General features: G+C 47.8%; 3 protein-coding genes across 3 annotated transcripts; 1 reads left to right on the forward strand and 2 right to left on the reverse strand.

Annotated features, from left to right (window-relative positions):
• Window positions 1-4533: 4533 nt before the first annotated feature.
• Window positions 4534-6880, reverse strand: FOBCDRAFT_163863 (malate synthase). The gene is made up of 3 exons (XM_031186078.3): window positions 6185-6880; window positions 4857-6066; window positions 4534-4799 (listed from the first exon to the last, which is right to left on the reverse strand). The coding sequence occupies exons 1-3, from the start codon at window positions 6543-6545 to the stop codon at window positions 4742-4744; spliced, it is 1629 nt and encodes a 542-aa protein (XP_031037213.2). The 5' UTR covers window positions 6546-6880; the 3' UTR covers window positions 4534-4741.
• Window positions 6881-9374: 2494 nt separating this feature from the next.
• On the reverse strand, window positions 9375-13519 carry FOBCDRAFT_295054 (uncharacterized protein; the record flags this gene model as incomplete). The annotated part of the gene is made up of 5 exons (XM_059611857.1): window positions 9375-9866; window positions 9918-10235; window positions 10296-12058; window positions 12114-12836; window positions 12885-13519. The coding sequence occupies 5 exons, from the start codon at window positions 13517-13519 to the stop codon at window positions 9646-9648; spliced, it is 3660 nt and encodes a 1219-aa protein (XP_059465167.1). The 3' UTR covers window positions 9375-9645.
• A 1749-nt stretch (window positions 13520-15268) lies between these two features.
• FOBCDRAFT_226503 (DNA repair ATPase SMC5) lies at window positions 15269-19306 on the forward strand. The gene is made up of 5 exons (XM_031186076.3): window positions 15269-16694; window positions 16747-17637; window positions 17691-17763; window positions 17817-18552; window positions 18613-19306. The coding sequence occupies exons 1-5, from the start codon at window positions 15399-15401 to the stop codon at window positions 18983-18985; spliced, it is 3369 nt and encodes a 1122-aa protein (XP_031037211.2). The 5' UTR covers window positions 15269-15398; the 3' UTR covers window positions 18986-19306.
• Window positions 19307-20346: the final 1040 nt, after the last annotated feature.

The following is a 20346-nucleotide window of genomic DNA, read 5'->3' on the forward strand; positions in this document are numbered from 1 at the left end:
GAAGATTTGGTCAGCCAGCCACAGTAAACTACCATTATGCCTGAGGACTAGCAGCACTGGAATCCAAGTTCGGGAGGTCCTGATGTGAAGGAAACGGTCGAGCAGCCGGACTCATGTCCAGTAAGAAGTCTAAGCATAGACGGCCCAACAGTGAATGAAAGGAGGCATGAGGGCGCCAGATGGGTCTAGATGCAATGACATGCAGATCTATCACGCAGATCTTGGGGATCCAAATCCCAACTGAAACTCCAATTGAGTTCGCCATCTGAAGTTGCATTGCAGAGATTGCCTCTGGCGAGATCTATGGCGAGGAAGGGGAGTGACCGAGACCACCGTCCCCGGCCTAACGTTTTAGAGCCAATTGATCATCATGGTTTGCACGATACGAGGATCCATATGATTTGTATTCCCTTCCCTTCCCTTCCCTTCCATGTTGCCATACCCCGTCCTCCGCATACAACGATGGAAATAGAAGTACAACCCATCTCGGGCCTTCACAATGGAACTATTCAATCTTCTGACACAAGATTTTTCTTTTTGGTGTTGGAAGTTCGTGAGTTCTGATAGGGGATGTCCCATTTGGGTGGTGTGCTCAAATAATCATTCCTAGTCAAGAAGCTGGACCAAACGCTTGATGGCGAGTGAGGACAGGACAGAACCAGGTCTCTGGTGAGGTGTGTTGATACCCTTCAGTCCTCGGGACGTTGTCTCAACGAATACCTGGGTTGAAATTTTCTTATGTCTCAGAAAGAAAGGATAGGGTCCTGTAGAATGATCGTGGTAAGCTTCTCCAGATGCCCGTGGCAGTGAAAGGTCAACGTGATTCTGTCCACCAAGTAAACGCCCGGAATCTAGACGATGGCTTCTCCCTAGCACAACTATGTATGTACTTTCTATGCCAAAATAGGTGTTTTTAGCTGTGGTATGCTACTGGAAACGTCTTGTAATGAAATTCTGTGCTGAAAAGGGGTGATTTTGTCGAGGAATGAGACGCGGGATTGTAAGAGGAGAGCTTGTCCGTGGATGATTGCAACGTGGGCTGGAGCGAAGAACAATCAAGCTTTCTGTCTAAGACCTTTTGCTTAGCCTTTGGTGGTGACTTCAAAATTTCGATAAACTGTGAATACCCTCATTTCCGATGGCTCTCGTCGCCTCCATTAGGACGCTAAATAACGCTTATCGCAGCCCACCCGGAATATGAGCATTTAGCCTCAGAAGGCCCTGAATGAAACCGCCAGATGAGGTTGAAATGTCAAACATGCTTGTCGGGTCAGGCGCAAGGCGCTGCAGAGCGCTTGGCTCCAAGGGAAGACTGGTAAACTAACCTCTCGCCACCGACTGTCGAAAAGAGGTTAACTCAAGCCATTACTGCCTTTTTCGACCCTGTCCGGCACCTGACTGTACCCAAGCATCTATGAGAGAAACTCACTACAGGAGTTTATGCTGGGGCGTTTGAGTGTACGGGGAACTGCACAAGTGAAGGATGGGTTACTAAGGAGGGCGCACAAGACCTGCACTAGATTCTGGAACGGCGCGCAGAGAGCTAGTGAAGAAGGGCGAGTAGCGGAGAGGCAAATCCAGTCGATCTGGGAGGCGATGAGGTGTATGGGAACGGGAGTGGATGGTTCGTGAAAGTGAAGTGTACATTGCGGCTTTTTCCGTTGTCTTTTAGATCGAGACATTGTGCTCAAGCTTGTAAGCCAGGGCGTGGTCCGACCACTACAGAGTGGGATCACGGTCGAGAATGGGGTGATGTGGTTCTAGACAGCCAGCCACGGATCTGACATGGCGTCGAGGCTGAAGGCCCGAGTACGGAGATGTGATATTCGGCTTCGCACAGGTACGGTATGTGCACACATGTTCTTCGACAGGGTTTACGCCGGACATCAGCGCCAAAAAAAAAAAAAACCAAAAAAAAACAGACAATGCTCGAGCAGCGAAGAGTTAGCTTGAAACAAAATTGGCCAAACCATCGCTATTCATGGTATTGTTTCATAGCACGGACCCAAGATTTAACAGGGCTAACCTTTGTTCATGGCCAAATGCAGACTTCAGATGTGAACTGAGCCAAAGGGGGGTTTGCACGACGGCGAACTACCTCTGGCCGAGACTGAGCTGTACCTCATTATCAGTCAGTGACGTTCTTGTGTCCGTGAGAAATCAATGTGCGCAAGAGAGTGGACGACGTTATGCACGGAGCTATCCTTGCTGGCTGGCCACAGCAGCTCATGCATTTGAAAGGCACCTCGCCTGTTCTGGTGATGGCGATCACTTAGATACTTCTTTCACCCCCCTCTCTCTTCTTTCGGTTTATGTCCAGTAATAGTTTGTGTCATCTTTACAACAGGACTTGTTTTCCCCGAAATGTCTGGGACGAGGGACTCCCCCCGTGGGTGCTGATCAGTTGGGCAGCGGAAGTTTGCGCATACGAGATGCTGTTTGCATCTCAACCATACTAAACAAGAATGCACGTCCTCTCAACAAGTTTGCATCTTATTCTCGTATCGACTTTGCATACTGGTATTGTGTATCCTCAACCTGGGCTTGACAAGCTTCCATCGTAGCGTTTCGTATATCGGTGATCTGCAACATTCGATGAATGCCCTCACCAGCGTCGTAATAGGAAGAGTGCGACACCCAATGACTTGATTCGATTTATTCCGAATGGATCATTGATAGGTTGTTGTTCTCCCCATGCTGATGTGATTGTGTATCTTCACTTGCGTCGAAGACAATCATTCACCCATGGCCCCGCTGGCCGTGTTGGAATGAGTAGATGGCAATGCAGCTATAATAATAGTTTATTTATTTATTATTTATTTTTTCGAGAAATCTGTGATATTGAAGTTGCCGTATCAGTATAAGGCTGTGATAAACCGCCTATTGGCCGATTCACGAATTAGAAACTCTATGAACTGGCCTCATACTTCAACCCTACTCGTGACAGGGCAGATGAAGAAGCTCACTCAAATATCGGCAAGAGGTGCCCTTTTGCTGTGCTAATCTGCGTTTGTATCAATAGAGGTGCCTCTTGAAGACAAGAGTTGTAACTTTTGTCTCGACTCAAAGTGCATCCTCAAAACAGCTCACGGCCCAGACCGAGCCCTCCCGTCTGCAGCCTCCCAGAGTGATACTACATCAGACTCAGACCTCGGGATACATGATGAGCTCCATGCACTCTCCCGACTTGAAACTACCCGGATGGTGTGGTCGGCAGGAAATAAATCCTCCGCTGAGTGTCTCGGGAACTGGCAATGATGGCGGATAGTTGTGTAACCTGAGAGTCGAGTTCACGGGAGGAGACATCTAAGGGGTTGTAGCCAAGTCCGGTAGCTTTTATTTTACTGGTAATAGCCAGGGACACCACAAGGATCTTCCTAGGCATTATATGTGTTTATGCTTGTTTCTTCGGTATTATCTCATGTATGATACCAGCAACTTCACCACTAGTGCAACCATCACTGACCAAGCATGGCTTCATGAGATGGAGGATGCTTCGTGGAAAAAAAGAAAAAGAAAAAAAATGAATTAATGAAATAATTAGAGAAGTCTGTATCACTCTCACTTTCCATATGTATACTTGTATTCTTGGCCATGACGATTCGCTGCTGGAGTCATGCCAGAGGACACAGGAAACGCACAAATTGGTTGCTGGAACTTTCAATGGTCCCAGTCCTGAACCATAACCTCCCATGGCTCTAAATAAGTATCAAAATATATTGAATTAAAGTATGGAAGTTGTCTATCCATATAGGCTCTTCTGTAGGCATGCTTTGCTCTCATGCAACGCTCCTGAAGACATTGTCGCTGGATACGTAGTCTTCAAATCTCAACATCTATTCTTTGATTAAATTAGACCTTGCTAGAAGTTTTAATAACTAACGTAGGTATGTAGGTAGCTACGGTGCGACTGTAAAGATATGGGAAAGCACCATCATATTGAACGCTTTTGATACGCAGGTCACCAATGTCCTTACCACAGCCATGGGGCAAAATGACTATGCTTGGGGTTTTTGTTTCTTCTTTTGGATACAAAAACCAATTAACTAGTAGAAACACATATGCTTCTTGCCTCAAGTGTAAGCTTAAATGAGGAGTCATGTTTCGATGACTTGCCATGAGACGCACGGGTGAAGGGACGCAGCGACACTCAGCGATATATTACCCTGCATGGCCCCAAACTTCAAACAAATACCAGTCATTGATACAAAAATGTCCACTGAGCTCCCTGGCTTGCTCTCTAACATACCACGCCTTGCTAAGTACACTATTAACTATGGCTAGAGTTGTGGATTCCCAAAACTTGTAAATGCACAGTTGAAGGTTATTCACCAACATATTTGAATGAGATCAACCCTCTTCCAACGATGTAGAATGACCCGAATAGCTATAAAAGGCTTTTTGAGGAAATCTGGCCCTCTGTTTGTTGGATATTTGTGCTAAGTGATGTGGGTGAGTAAGTATTTGGTGGCTGCAAGGAAGTCATCCATACTACAGATCGATAAGATTCACAATGAGACTTGATACTGGTGATTTACTGGTCACAGATTTCGAATTATTAAAAGAATGACCTCTTTTTGTCGTAGATGAATGCCAGTCCTTGGCTGTGTAAATAACAAATGATATCATGACCCAAAACCACAACATATTGGAAAAAGTCTGAATTATGCATACACTCATGAAACGCTCGATAGATCCATTATGCCTATTTTGATCCCCCTTTTTTTGAATACAAATTTATTTATAGCTTAGAAGCAGGGCTGGGAGGTCCGGCCTGAGTAATCTCGTTGTAGAGAAGACTACGCAGTAGTTAGTACTCTGAACCCAGATCGACTGTGGGAGTTGGATGAACTTACGTTGTGAGGAAGTCGGCATAATCCTCTCCAGTGACCTGACTAGAGAAGTATTGAGCAGCAAGGTGGTATTTGTTACCCTTGGGGGCAGACGCAGCAAGCTGATCAGCACTCTCCTTGAGCAGCTTCAAAGCGTACGACTTATCAACACGCTTGCCTTCAGCAGTGTTAACGCCATGTTTGACCCATTGCCAAAGTTGACTTCGAGAGACTTCGGCGGTGGCAGCATCCTCCATGAGGTAGTTGATGGGGACACAACCCACTCCGCGAATCCATGCCTCCATATAACCAAGACCAATGTTGAGGTTCTTCTTGATTCCCTCTTCCGTGATGGTACCGGGGACGTTCATGTTGAGCAGATCGTTCTGGCCAATGGTAACATCCTCTCTTCTCACAAACAACTGATTGGGAGTTGGCATATGCTTGTCAAAGATCTCGGTAGCGATGCTTGCAAGAGCAGGGTGGGCAACCCAAGTGCCGTCGTGTCCAGCACGGACTTCACGGAGCTTGTCGGCGCGGACACCCTCCATAGCCTTGTCGTTGGCAGCAGTATCATTCTTGATAGGGATCTGTGCAGCCATACCACCCATGGCGTGAACACCACGCTTATGGCATGTCTGGATCAGAAGTTTCACATATGATTCCATGAAGGGAACAGTCATGGTGACCGCGGAACGGTCTGGCAGGACAAAATTCGGGTTGTTGCGGAACTTCTTGATAACGCTGAAGATGTAGTCCCATCGACCGCAGTTGAGACCAGAGCTATGGTCGCGAAGCTCATAAATGATCTCGTCCATCTCGAAAGCGGCAAGGATGGTCTCAATCAGAACAGTACCTCGGATGGTGCCTCTGGGCATACCGATGTAGTCTTGAGCAAGGTTGAAGGCGTCGTTCCAAAGGCGAGCCTCAAGATGGCTCTCCATCTTTGGAAGGTAAAAGTAAGGACCGAAGCCCTGACGTTGCGTCTCAAAGGCATTGTGGAAGAAGTAAAGACCAAAGTCGAAGAGGGAACCAGAGATAGGCTCGCCATCAACTGTGACATGCTTCTCCTCGAGGTGCCAGCCACGAGGGCGGACAATGAGAGTAGGTAGCTTGCGGTCGGTACGAAGCTTATATTCCTTTTGTCCCTGCTTGAAGTCGACCTGACGGCGGTTGGCATCGTACAGGTTGACCTGTCCATTAATCATATTATCCCAAGTTGGGGCACTGGAGTCTATTACAGGGTTAGCAGACTGGATCATCTCTAGATCATACATCCATTGAAGCCATAGACGGTCATTTTCCAGTCCATGGAGGAAACAATTCAAGATGCAGTAAGAACAGCGACTCACCCTCAAAGTCAGCCATGTAAGTGTAGACGTTGGCGTTTAGTGCGTTGACAACCATCTTCCGGTCTGTGGGGCCGGTGATCTCAACACGACGGTCCACCAGGCCCGGGGCAGGAGGGGCACCCTTCCACGTAGGGTTCTCGCGAATATGCTTAGTCTCAGGAAGAAAGTCAGGAAGAACTCCTCGATCAAGCTCGGCCTGGCGAGCCTTGCGGCGCTCAAGGAGATTCTTGCGTCGCTCATTGAAGGAACGGTGCAGCAGTGCAAGAAAGGCGAGAGCCTCGGGCGTGAGGATCTTGCGGTGGATGTCGTCAACCTTGCCGGAGACGGAGACACCCTGAAGGACAGAATCGACGGAGGCCATTGTGATCGCAAATGGAGAACAGTTCTTGGTTTGACTGATGGAGGATGAGGAGAGGTGAAAGGTTAATGGGTATTATGTACTGCTGCCAGCACTTTCACGTGTCGACGATATCTGTCTCTGGTAATGAGGTGCCAGTGACGGCGCTTGCAAGTAACTCTGATACTTTGCGCAAAGTTTGAATGAGACAAGTGTAGGGTTCGGGAAAAAGCTCGATCTTGATAGGTGAGAGTAAATTATTGGGAGAACTAGTATTGAAGGGCAGAATGATTGGGACAAGGCAGTTATATAGATGTTAACACTGAAGCAGCTGGTGCTCCGCACATCAAATTCCTGAAGGCGTAACGTGCCTCGGACGAGGGCCGAGGGGCGCCTCCGCGTCAGTGACGGCACCGGGCCTGGGGAAGATGAAGATAGAGATATCCCTGCAAATGAATGTCAAATGCAACACCGCACTGTACTTTACCTACGTACTACGTACGTGCGCCGAGACCAGCCCGTACATCGAAGTCCGACGATTGTTTAAGTGCACCCTGTGAAAGAGTTCACAGCTCTCATATTTAATTAAGTCAGGTACCTACCTACCTACCTTGGTCAAGTTGGCTTTCGTTACTTCCGTTCCCTCATAGCAAGGCGCTACAAGGACAGATCGTTTGTTGCGCAGGCAGCTGTCTTCACAAGCTTGCCGCGACAGTAAGCTTGTCGATACTGGGATCTTGGGATTTCAATCACCGTGCTTTTCCATTCCATGACCAAACAACGGCCATCGTCCGTGTTGAGCTCGGTAGCCATCGGCCTGGCTCGGATGGATGGAGTGAAGGTTCACAGGTTAAAAGCAGCATCAAAGCAGGCAAGATCTGACGCTAAAAGGTCAAGGTGAACAGAACAGCATGTGGAGACGGAAAGATGGTGGCTAACTGCCGTGACGGTCCGGGGAACTCAGCCGAAAGGGTACTTGGACAGCTAAAATCTGTACATCCAAGTGGACAAGCTGCCACCAAATTTGCTAGGGGCCGTGGGCAACATCTTGTATGCCTTTACAGGAATCTTTGTACACATGAGACACCAGGTACCCCATTCCATACTCTATCCTCCATCTCAGAATTACTGGACCTAATCAATGGCTTTGTTAACCACCACCTTGTTTATTGCTCGGTCTTCGACCGAGAACTTACATTCGCTTGCCATCGTTCTAAGCCTCTCGATGCAAATCAAGCCATTCTTATTGAACCTCGGCTGCAGCGACTACTAACTACACTCTTGGAACTATTGACTTATTGATCAACTGTACCTACCGTAATCAATGACACCGTACTTCGGTCTTGACCTCCGAGAGGTTTTGGTTTTTACTACCAGGCCACCAGCAAGGGAACACAATTCCAAGACTTATTACCTTTTGTTATTTAGTAAGCTTGAGAAGTGTATATAATGTGGTCTCGGTGAAGAAGCATATCTCGCTATCGAAATCATGGATCCGATCTCCCGACCGAACAGCCGAGGCAGGTGAAGGGATCCATCCATATCTCGGGAAAACTACCGAACTTCTCCACATATGTTGATCGATTCGGACTTGACCTCCGACAACCAACCTCATTGCTATGGTAGCTACCATTTCGCCCACGGGTCACTCAATCGTGTTATGGGACAGTTTGAGGGTACTCTCTACTCACCGTATCACTTGCCTGAGCAAGGTAAGCTCTATGAAAAAGAAGACTTATCAAGCGTCTCGAAGTAAACGTAAGCTTGTTTGCTGTTGCTCTCGACAACCATATTGACAAATAGACTGATGAGACATAGCAGCGCTCTCTCTAGCTAAACACAGGCTCAAATCGAGCTACATGTGTTGATTTGTTAAGATCAGGCATTAAGATTATGTATCTGTGCCAGCATATCAAGAGATTCAAGACTACAGGCGGGTTAGTTTGAAATGGAGGTGATAGTAAGTCAAACACTCGTTTGATTTGTGGTGGAGAGTTAATTGTTCCCCTGAATAATCTACTACTTGATTGATGAGCATCTATAGATATTTTGGTCTTCATACTATCTGAATTACTATGACTGGTCCAGATAAGCAATGGCGTGGTTTACCAAACTGGCTATACGTGCTGAAACTACAACGCATCAGGACTCAGAGTGAAAGATGACTATATCATCCCCCTGGGCCGACTATAAGTCAGCCATAAACCATAGGAGACCTTGCCTTAGCAAGGGGTTCCTGAGTTTTGGCTGTTTGTCTGCCAAGGTAGTGATGGGCGCCACCAGTACAGCTTCTCAAAAGATTTGCTTGAATCTATGGAGCAGTATAAGACGTAACCCAAACGCAAAGTCGAAGCATACACATAACTATGAAGTCATTTTTCTCAAACCAAGGCAATTCAGATGATTAATGTCTGATTACTTCACGCAGACCCGCTCTATTCGACAGAAGGGTTGCGGAAAACGCATTGCTATGTAAGTCACAGGATCTAAACAGTGCAAGGAAGAAGCAGTCTCAACAGTTTCTGTAACTTGAGCTCCATTGATTAAATTAGTATTCTAAGCCTACAGTTTATGATGGTTACACAAAGATGAAGTTTGGGGCATGGACTAGGCAAGACCACCATGAGTTTCAGCTCTTGGACAGCTCTTTGCTGAAATCAGCTCCAAGGCACAAAAACATACTTCAGACATTTAACCAACACGTGGGCTCACCTTCTGGGCGCAAGCCGTGTGTTCATCTTGCCTTACTAGTTTTGTTTTTAAATGACCAGGTTTCCAAGAGAAAAGTCACGATATAGGATGATAAAGGGACTATCTAGTTAAGGGACGACTCAATGGCTATCTCTAGCCTACAACTATTCCCTCCAGTCCTCCGCATGTTCGCCCGTCCATGTTTAAGATAAAAAGAAATCATGCCTTTCACCCCGACCCAAAAGCAGAACAAAACGGAAAGCAATGGCTCATACATCCAACTCCTTACAACCAATACCATGCACATAACTCTTCGCATAACCGCGTGATCCAACCCGCAAGGCCGCTGACGCTGTGCCAATGGCCAGCTTGCATCATATTTCGACAAGTACATATCGAAGAAACCAGCGTGGAGCTGATTCAAACACCGATATTACGAGTTGAGCGTCTTGATCATCATCTTTCGCTTGTTCCTGTCGGCTACTACCAAAGCTCTTGCGTCGAAGATCATATTCATTGTGTCGACTACTCTGTGGAAGCTGCTGGCTGCTCCTCGCTCCTGCGTGAATCGAATGATGCTGAGTGGCTGTTTCTTACCATGCTCAATCACTGTAATGACCTCTGCGGCAAAGGATACTTCTTTTAGATTCAAAACTAAGGTCTCTGTCAGTTCTGGTGCCGCAATCATGTCAAGATACCACTCACAGTTCTTAGCTGCAATCCTTGCAAAGACAATGTTCCTTTGTTTGTCCACTTGAATGTCTCGGATGCCATACTTGCGCCATTCCCGTAGGAGGATGGTAACCTCCTGACGTGCTCGTCTCCTCGAAATCGTCATGCAAATGTGGTCTGTTGCTGGTTTGACTCTGAACAGGCGTGCGAGCCAGTTTTGTTTAACCTCAATGTTGCGCACCGGGCCGGAGCCAGACTCGTGCCATTTGGACTGAGATACCTTCGCGGAAACATGTGTCTTACCCATGGTGTTGAACTCCAGTGAAGGCCGCTCTTCTTTCTGATCAGGTCCTATTAACAATATTAGATCACCACGTACGGCTCTGCTTACGGACTAATGGAATAACTCACTGGCGATTGACATAATAGAGTCTCTTTGTTTGTTGCTCTTCCAGAAAGAAAAGTGGAAAGTCTTCTTCTTAGTCGGAGCCTCTGTTGACGTTGAATCGCTTCGCTTCCCATCACTAGAAGTCAAGTACGAAGTGCAATCTTGCCACTCAACGGACTCCCGGCTGGGCTCTGACTCAACTTTTGAAGATCGTTTGAACCAAGACATCTTTTTTTTCTTTGTCACCGCCTGAGCATCATGGGAAGGGGGCTCCAGCGAAAGTGTTGTGGCAGTGGTACCACCATCCACACTGCGTTGCGACGCTGAGTCTGGCTCTCGAAGTTGTGCAGCGGGGGCCGAGTTCCGTTGTTCTGGTTCAGGGACCTTCTTCCGTACGTTGAGTGGCTCGGGAATCTTCACGAGGCTCTCGTCACCCGGTGAATGGACCACACGAATACTGTTTTCGACTTGACTTAAGTATTCGATGCCACGGATTCTATCAACCCCTTTCTTTGTTGGCGTATGAGGAGGCGCTGACACGATACGAGCCTTGTCGCTGGCCGCTGCTCCAGCTTCGTTAATGGATGGCAGAGCAGCACTTCTTTTGTGCTTTTGAGTACAAGTCGGAGCTGAGACAACCCGGCGCTCAGCGTGTCTCGTAAGCACAACTGGCTGGGCCACCTTGACCTGCTCTGCGCGCAACTCTTCTGAATAAGATTCCCCAGTCACTGGTCTGGAACCAGTAGGCGTTGGTGCCAACGAATTACCATTGTAGCTTGGCGTCGGAGTCGGGAGAGGTGGAAGAGGCCGGTTGCTGAAAGACTTATTCGAAAGCTCGAGAAGATCTGGGGCCGAGTCCTCGGGTGCGTCGATGGTGAAGGAAAACGGTGTGGATTCGTACTGGGTGTGGTCTGGTTCAGTCAGTGAGCCAGCGATGGAGTCCTCTTCTATCAATGAGCTTTTGAATGCTTCGTCACAGTCCTTGGCAATATTGCTGCTAAAGTGGCGGAGTTCCTCCTTGAAGATTTCGGAGGCATATCGGGACCCAAGCGTTATTCGCAACGCTTGCCCCGAGGAGCGTTGTTGAGGCTCCTGTCCATCCGCCAATTTTGGAAGCACGCCACTAGGTAGGCTTGGGAGTTCTGGCGTGTGAGATCGAATCATTTCGATCTGATATGTAGAGCCTTGCTCCGTAACATAAGGAGGCATTGAACCACTCCTATTGCGATTGGAAGATGATGTCGATCTCTTCCGGACATGTGTGAAGTCAACTCCACGCTTGTGTCGCAAACTCCGCGCATGAGGTGTACCTTGCCGACTGCTGTGCATCGAAGAGAGCGATCCTCGAGAAGATTGAAGGCGCCCTGTGGTTGAATTGCGGGTTGAGGTCCCGCGTCCGCGACGTGCTCCTGAGCCGCTTCGAAGCCTTTTGGGCTGCCCAGTATAGGAACCATTCTCTGCGTAAGAGTAACGGTGGACACTGACTAATGACTGTCCTTTTTGGGAATCACGAGAATGTATCGCACGTTCTGTTTGGAATGGTTCCTGGTTTAGTGCTGGCTCTGGTTCAGTGGCATTCGAAATCACAGTGAACCGTGATATGGAACGCCCGTGACCGTTGCCGCTCGGCTGTGCAAATTCGCATGTCGATACGCGTTTCTTCCATGTGCCGGGCTTCATGTGGTGATAGTCACTTGTGGAGTGGGCGAGCTCAGGCTTAAAATCTTCCAGTTGTTGCTCGCGGTAGTGGTATAACAACCAGTAGAAAGCCTTTTGATCATTGGGTCTGCAAATGTCAACAGTTGCAACTTCAAAAGTCAGAAGAGGAACAAAATACTTACTCGTCACATGTAAGCTTGAGCTTTAAATCATTCTCACTAAACATGTGCCACATAGATCGCAATTGTCGAACTAATTGCGGATCAACATCCTTTGTAGGTACTGGGGTATACTGAAAACCTTTGCGTATATCAGGCGGCTGACTGTTGATGTCACTAAGGTTATCCAGATATGCATACTTCCGAATCAGAGGATGACGCCATATGTCCTTGAGGGTGATGCGTCTATCGGGGTTGACCTGTAACATTCGCCTGATCAGGTCCTCAGCTTCTAGGCTGAGGTAACTTGGCATCTCGTATTGTCCCTTCTTCGTTCTAGCCATCATCACACGAAGATCAGGGTCATCGAATGGGAGAGTGGCTGAAAGCATTGCGAATAGGATAACACCCATGCTCCAAATATCTGCTCTGTCGCCCCTGTATTGTCTGTTCTTGAGGAGCTCAGGTGCTGCATAGTGAGGACTGCCACAAGCTGTAGCAAGCTGGTGTGTGTCTGTTTGATGGAGAGCAGCCATGCCAAAGTCGGCGATTTTGATCTGGAGGTCTGCACTGATTAAGATGTTCTCAGGCTTTAGGTCTCGATGGCAGATGTTGAAGGAATGGCAGTATGAGATGGCGCTGATGATTTGTCGGAAGAAGAAGATAGAAACTTCCTCACTCAGGCGGCCCTTCATGTTGATAAAGGTAAACAAGTCACCTTGGTCGATATATTCAAGTATCAAGTAGCTAAATTGTCAGTTTCCTCTCGCAAAAATCCCTGCGTGGAGCACTTACACCTCTGAGCGGTTCTCCCAGATATCGTATAATTTCATGATGTTCGGATGTTCGATGAGCTTCAAGATTGCCACTTCTCGCTCAATAGCCATGGGAACACGCATCTCGCCATCGATCTGTTCTGGGAGATTATTGTCCCACTTGCTAAGAGCAGCCAAACTACTATCTTGTACAAGATACGCCATCCGTCTGTTGACAATCTTGACGGCAGCCAGCTGATTTGTACCTGTGTGGCGACATAGTCTTACGCGCGCAGATGAGCCTTTGCCAAGGGTCCTGCCTAACTGCCACGGCCCTATATGCGTCTTGTAGTTCTTCTTACTGCGGCCACTTCCTGAAGAATCGTAAGATGCCGCCGAATGTCGACGTTCATCATCCATCTCACTGGGAGGCTTTAAAGTGGCTTGCTCTTGAGGTGTTGAAACTGTAGGCTGTTGTTGAGTAGGAGGTCGGCCAGAAAAGTATGCAGTCGGGTGCCCATAGTTTGTGCGTGCGGTGTTGTTGACAATGGATGAGTTAGGGCGGTCGTACCGCGGCTTGTGGCGCTGACCTTCTTGAGTAGGATAATTTGAGTTGATTCGATTTGATGCTTCGGATAGTGGTGAACGAACGGTTGACACCATAGTATCGGCCATTGTAATCGCCCTGAGTGTGGTGGATCAGCACATAATATTGCAGCCACAAAGTCGCACGCCTTGCCCAAATGCTGGAGAAATAAAAACAAGGTTTGCTCGTGGACGTCACAACAATTATGATGAACTTGGCCTAAGTGACCTAAGTAGGTTGGTATTGACAAACAAAGCACAAGGTGTTGCGATGGTTGGAGGAGCAGGAGAGGAGTTGTAAAGTAGAGGGGGAGAAACGAAGGCGTTGAGTGAGCGGAAACGAGTGAGGTTGGCTAAAGATCAGAGATCCAGGAGCCATAGGAAAGAGAAAGAAAGAAATGAACGACACAAGAGACAAGAAACAAAGTCAGTTCGGAGCGACGGGAGGGGAATTTTCGAGTATGGAATGCAATGTTTACACCGGCAGATATGTTTGGCAAGGCTGGTGTGGGCGATACCAAGGGAGAAAAGGCTGGAATATAATAGTTGTAACCGGTTGGCATTCGACTGGCATCTGCCACCTGCATACACCTGCCAATATGCCAGTATCGCACCACGCACGGTTAGGTATGATAAGGTGGGGAATTCTGGTCAACAACAGTTGGCACAAGCTGAAATTGAGGGCCTTCTCTTGCATCCAGGCATCGCGATGCATTCCAGTTCTTCATGCAGTTCGAGTTCATGGCCAATGATAAGACCTTTTGAATACCACCACAGTCCTTCTTACGCAGGGAGAGGTTAAAAAGCACAATGAACAATCCAAGTCAAAATGTCGCATCAGCAGTCAGCTCGACATGAGAAAGCCCTCATTCAATAAGATGGCAGGCAGACATCTTTGTTTGAGGTGATCGAGAAGAGAGCGAAAATACTGGTAACTATACCACATCGCAAAGGAATACTGATCATTCAGGGGCAGAGGGAGAACTTGCACTAGGCTAGGTCCGCTCAATAGTCCATATAGAAGAATGCCTGTCATTAAGCTCCCGTTCTGTGCTCAAGACTTCTTGAGTCAGAGGTCAATGGCGATATCAGGGTCAAATTATCACTGAAGCTGGTGTTGGTGAGATGGAAAACAGGTGCCGTGCCAAACTTGGGTTGGGTGTATGTTGTCTTTGATCCGTAGGGGAAAAGAAGGCAATATTCCGCCTTCACAAGCATGACCAAGCTGGTGGTACTTTTGAGATGAAGTGATGAAGTCACCCCGGTAGTAACTGGAATCCAAAGGGATGAAGTTGTCTGACCCTCCTTTCAAGGGGTTTCTTGGCAGAGGATGACTAAGCTTCAAAGGGCTTTACATAGGACCTGAGGTAGTAGGTAGAGGTAATGGATGTATAAAACGATCTGGTAGCCTACTAAAAATAATGTGGGTTGTTTGACAACTGGTCAGTTCATCCTGTGGCTAACAAGACACTGTTTCGAACTCAGTTCACTACTGAAAATGTCCTCAGTTCAAACCGGCACTTGAAAAGAAGATAAAGGGCACCTTTTCAGCTTACATGGAACCAACCTAATGCGCGAGCTTTAAAGTAACATTAATATCCATAACAAAAGTTTTGCATCCCCAATCGGATAAAGAACATGATAATTAGTCCGAAACAGCTCAACCATACTCGCTTTGTAGGCAGGCAGTTAAGTCACGAGGGTTTTCTGTAGCTCAGGTATTTGTCCCGTAGGCCGATTTGGCTCGTTCCACAATCTTACCCCACCACTTTAAATCGGCGCCACATCTACAGGCGCGCACTGACGCGATTCAACGCGTGCCGCATCCATTATACATCGGCATCACCTTCTTTGTCGTGCGTGCATTGCCATTCTGAGAACTTATCACCCAATAAGTCAACACCATTCTCTTGGTTTCTATATTACCTCTTATGTCAATATAGGTGGCGTGTCTCGCCCGATAGACGAGATGGCCCCGGCATCATCACGTCGCCGCCGCCGATCTGATACAGACAATACCGACGACGACGATGACGAAACCCACTACGGACACCGCTCGTATGCCGACGATATTGGCTCTTCTAAGCGCCCTAGGCTTGACCAAGATGGTGACCATAACGCAACCCCCGAGCAGCCCCATCACGGGAAAGTGAACGGTGCATCGAACGGAAATAATATGGATGATGGCTTTCAACCAGGCGCCATCGTTAGAGTCAGCGTGCAAAACTTTGTCACGTACGAAAAGGCAGAATTTCTGCCTGGGCCTCATCTCAACATGGTGGTTGGTCCAAATGGCACTGGAAAGAGCTCTTTGGTCTGCGCTATCTGTCTGGGCCTAGGCTACAGCCCGAAACACCTTGGTCGTGCTGGCTCAGTCAAGGAGTTTGTTAAACACGGAAAGGATACGGCCACAATTGAGATCGAACTCTACAGGCGACCGAATCATCGCAAGAACTACGTCGTCAAGGTTCAAATTCGTCGAGAACAGAACAATCAGAAATGGTGGCTCAATGGTAAAGAAACCAGCCACAAGGAAGTGCAACGGTTGATACGCAAGTTGAAGATTCAGGTAGATAACCTGTGCCAATTCCTTCCGCAGGACAGGGTTGTCGAGTTCGCTGCCTGCACACCTGTGGACCTTCTGCGGGAAACTCTTCGCGCAGCCGCCCCAGAAGAAATGCTAATCTGGCAGAAGCAACTTCAAGAATTGGACAAAGATAAGAAAGAATTGGAACAGGCTACACATGTCGACGCAGAGACTCTTAGAAACCTGGAGAATCGACAACAAGGTCTCCAAACAGACGTGGACAGGATCCGGGAACGGGAGGAAATCATAGATCAGGTGAAAAATCTCAAGTCAGCCTTGGTTTTTGCCAAGTACTCGGAGGCTCGTACAAGACACAAAGATGCCAAAGAGCGGAGGAAGCTCGCAGAGAGGTCTCTAAGACGCCTCGAACACGACGCCGGCCCCTCATTACAGGCCGTGAACGAAAAGCAGCTCTATGCCCAGCAAATTGATGAAGCGACCTTAGCAAGAAAAACATCATTGAAGAACGCAGAAGACGCTGCGAAAAAACTGGCGCGTGATGCAAGCACCGCTTCCGAAAACCTCAAAGAGTTCGAGAATAGCCTTGAAGCGGAACGCAAAGGATTTGACGTCAAGCGAAAGGAATTGGCCCAGTCCAAGTCAAGAATAACCGCTCTCCAGGCTGATATTAGAAACCAGCCAGAAGAGTTTAATCCTTCCGAGTTTAATCAAAAAATTGTTGGAAACCTACCCGCGCGATTGTTGATATTCGCTAACTACTTGTCTGCAGCGAGGAGAAGAACACAACCTCAGAGAATTAGAAGGAGAGATACGCGAAGTGTCTAGCCAACGCGAGGAAGTAAAGAACAAGGGCAAAACGATCAACAATGAGATCCGACAAGTGGAGAATAATATCCAGTCATTGGAAACCCAGCAAGGTCAACAGCTCAACTTCATGCGGAAAAACTTCCCCGAGCTAGCAACGGCATGGACCTGGATCCAAGAGCATCAAGGAGACTTTGAAAAGGAGGTTTTTGGCCCACCCATAATCAGCTGTTCCATCAAGGATGAACGATATTCGGATCAGGTGCAATCCCTTCTTCAAGGAGATGACTTTACATGCTTTACAGCACAAACGAAAAATGATTACAAGAAGCTGTCAGACGAGCTCTACCGTGTTCAAAGCTTGTCTGTTGTTATTCGATCTTGTGCTCAGCCTCTCAATGCCTTCTCAAGACCCGTCAGTATGGATGAGGCAAGTGACCTGGGTCTTGACGGTTTTGCCATCGACTTTCTTGAGGGACCCGAACCCGTTCTAGCAATGCTCTGTGCTGAAAAGAGGCTTCACCAGTCAGGAGTCTCTCTCCGGGATCACAACGATGCTCAATACGATCGTCTGGTCAGAAGCGGCAGAGTTAACTCCTGGGCAGCCGGTACCCAGTCTTTTATCGTCAGGAGACGCAAAGAATATGGACCCCAGGCCATGACCGCCGTCACCAAGAATATTCCACCCGGGAGGTTCTGGACCTCACAGCCCATCGACGCCCAAGAAAAGCAAGAAATGAACAAGCGATTGGTTGAGTTGAATGGTGAAAGAGACATTTTGAAACAGCAATACCATGAGTTGCAAGACAAAATCCAAGCCATCGAGGACCGACGGACCAGCACTCATGATAATATTGTAAGTCAAGGCTGCGGATTGATTTCATCTGCTTTGATGCTAATGAGATCTAGACTCGACTCAAGTCAGAAAAGAATGCCCTGCAAAAAGAATACCAAAAATGGCAGTCTCTGCCTGAGAAGATCGGTGAGAACCACTGAATGATGCTATGCCGCAAATTTACTGATACCTTTGACTAGAATCCGAGGAGCGCTCCAAGATAGCTCATGAACAATCCATGCAAGATGCACGCAAACGAATGGTCGAGATTCGTTACGACTGGGACGAAGCGGTGCTTCGTCGGGCTGAGATTGTTCTTCGCCACAAGGAAGCGATTGAAAACATACGAAGAGCACATCAGGCACTCCTCGAAGCCGAAATCCGCGGCATCGAAGCTTACTCTGATGTCGAAGGTCTCAAAGGACGAAATGCACACATCATGCAGCGTCTTGATGCTGAAAAGGAGATATTGCAACAGGCCACCGATGACGCCAGTCGAGCGCGCGATGAGGGCAACCGTCTCTCCGACGAGGTCCAGCAAGTCCTTGAAAATGAGCCAGAGAAGCGCGATCTATTTTCACAACTCTGCGAAAATAAGTCTTCCCAAGATATTCAAGACGAAATTGGAGGAGAAGAGGCGAAACTTGAAATGGTACACGTCGCCAATCCTAATATATTACGGGAGTTCGAAAAACGCGCTGAGGAAATCGACCGTTTGACACGAAAGATAGCTGGATCCAACGATCAGCTGCAGGGGCTGAGCCAAGAAATCGACGGGTTGAAATCCAGATGGGAACCACGACTTGATGAATTAGTTTCAAAGATCAACGACGCTTTTGCATACAACTTTGAGCAAATAAGTTGTGCTGGCGAGGTTCGTGTTCACAAGCCAGAGGATTTTGACGCCTGGGCTTTAGACATCATGGTTCGTTTTCGGTATGTCTTACTCTTCCTTTCCTGACTTATCTTTGCCCGATTCTAACCAGCGACTTCCAGCGAAAATGAAACCCTTCAACAGCTGACAGCACATCGCCAATCCGGTGGCGAGCGAGCTGTCTCCACCATCTTCTTCCTTATGGCTCTTCAATCTCTAGCCCAGTCACCGTTCCGTGTTGTGGATGAGATCAACCAGGGCATGGACCCTCGCAACGAGCGTATGGTACACGAACGAATGGTCGAGATCGCATGCCGTGAGCACTCAAGTCAATATTTCCTCATTACTCCCAAACTCTTGACAGGTCTGCGATATGACCCCAAGATGCGCGTGCTTTGTATTGCGAGTGGCGAGCACATGCCTCGTGAGGGGCGTAAACTTGATTTTAAACGATGCTTGAATATTCAGAAGGGTCTTACGGCCGCTTCTGCTTGAGGCGTGAGCTCAGGCGTTGCTTCTTTCTCATAATGACAATAAGTAGTGGGTCAAAGCCGGTTTGCATCGTTCTACGGGGCATGGATAGGAGACTAGGCGAAAAGGATTGAAAGTCCACGAGGACATTTGATGGTTTTATAGCATTAATATACACTAGAGGGAGGTATGGTGTTCCGGGATTTCCAACCGCCGTTTCTTGCCTCTATTCCTGATTTGCCCCCCTTTGAAACGAATTGATCGAAAAAGTATGTCCAGGCGTATGCTCAGTAGGCATGGGTGTCAAAGAGGGAGGAAGGCGAATACTTCAAATTTAAACTAGACAATACTTCATTTATTCATTGACGCTTCTTCCAACCGTACGTTGCCTCGTGCTATAAAGTAGGATCTTCCTGTAAAAGGCAAAGACACCGTCCATGCCTATCTTCTTTCCCTTGCTACCACAGAACCGATGAATAGAAAAAAGTCTCTTATTTTACATGTGGTGTTCTTCAAACATGTAGAAGAACAACTAGAACAAAAATCCGCCAACCCAACTCGTCGATAAGAGAAGTGGAAAGGGGGATCAATAGATTACCAGCCACTCTTCGAAATGCATTAAATTTCAGGGAATCAACCAAGCTGAAAAGTGTAAAATGAAACAGAAAGAAATCCCGAATATGAAAACAAAAAATAGGGTTGTCTGTTAACTGAGACAATAAACTCCATTTCCACCTTTGTGAAGATCAGGAAGTACAGACACTGACCATTGGCCCGGATAAATCAAAACGAAGACGGTGGGTATATTCGAGTCATGAAAGCGTATCGGTAGCCAGGAAGTGCTTCGAATTAGGGATGTCGGGGCTTTTCGCCATCACTGTGGTGTTCCTCAGTATCAAGTCTTTTGCGCCAATCCGCAAGGCTCTCGCTGAGGCCAACACCTGTAGCGGTATCGTTGTCCTTCTTGGCAGCAGAGGTAGTATCGAAATCAAAGTTGGTGCTCAGTCGATAGTTCTTGTTTGTTGCTTCCCATTGACTCCGAAGGGTCTCGAGTTCGTTGGCAAGGCTGTCCAAGGCAGCACTGTTTCTAGCTTCCAGACCACCATTCCCACTGGTGCCTCCGTAAATACTCTCGCCTTCGGAACTTTCTTGCCTTGAATGCCCCAGTCCCAACCCATTGGCACTTGCAGCCATCTCGGAGTTCAAGCTTGGCACTTGACGACTGCGTCGGCGGTAATTATCGACAGAGTGCTCGACTTGGTCTAGTAGAAGGGCCACTTTCTGTTCAGCATCGCTCGCGCGTTGCTCCAGTAGCGCATTCTCTGATTGTAGTTGTTCGAGATCCTTACGATGGTTGCTCAACTTCTGTGTAACCTCTTCGCTGT

The sequence above is a fragment of the Fusarium oxysporum genome, chromosome VI (genome assembly GCF_013085055.1).
Source record: "Fusarium oxysporum Fo47 chromosome VI, complete sequence".
Classification (NCBI taxonomy): Eukaryota; Fungi; Ascomycota; class Sordariomycetes; order Hypocreales; family Nectriaceae; genus Fusarium; species Fusarium oxysporum.

Coding starts and splice junctions, on each gene's coding strand:
- FOBCDRAFT_226503 (XM_031186076.3), top strand. CDS start 15,399: ATGGCCCCGGCATCATCACGTCGCCGCCGCCGATCTGATACAGACAAT. Junction 16,695..16,746: donor CCGAGTTTAATCAAAAAATT/GTTGGAAACCTA, acceptor ACTTGTCTGCAG/CGAGGAGAAGAACACAACCT. Junction 17,638..17,690: donor CCAGCACTCATGATAATATT/GTAAGTCAAGGC, acceptor AATGAGATCTAG/ACTCGACTCAAGTCAGAAAA.
- FOBCDRAFT_163863 (XM_031186078.3), bottom strand. CDS start 6,545: ATGGCCTCCGTCGATTCTGTCCTTCAGGGTGTCTCCGTCTCCGGCAAG. Junction 6,067..6,184: donor TTACATGGCTGACTTTGAGG/GTGAGTCGCTGT, acceptor ACCCTGTAATAG/ACTCCAGTGCCCCAACTTGG. Junction 4,800..4,856: donor TATGCCGACTTCCTCACAAC/GTAAGTTCATCC, acceptor ACTACTGCGTAG/TCTTCTCTACAACGAGATTA.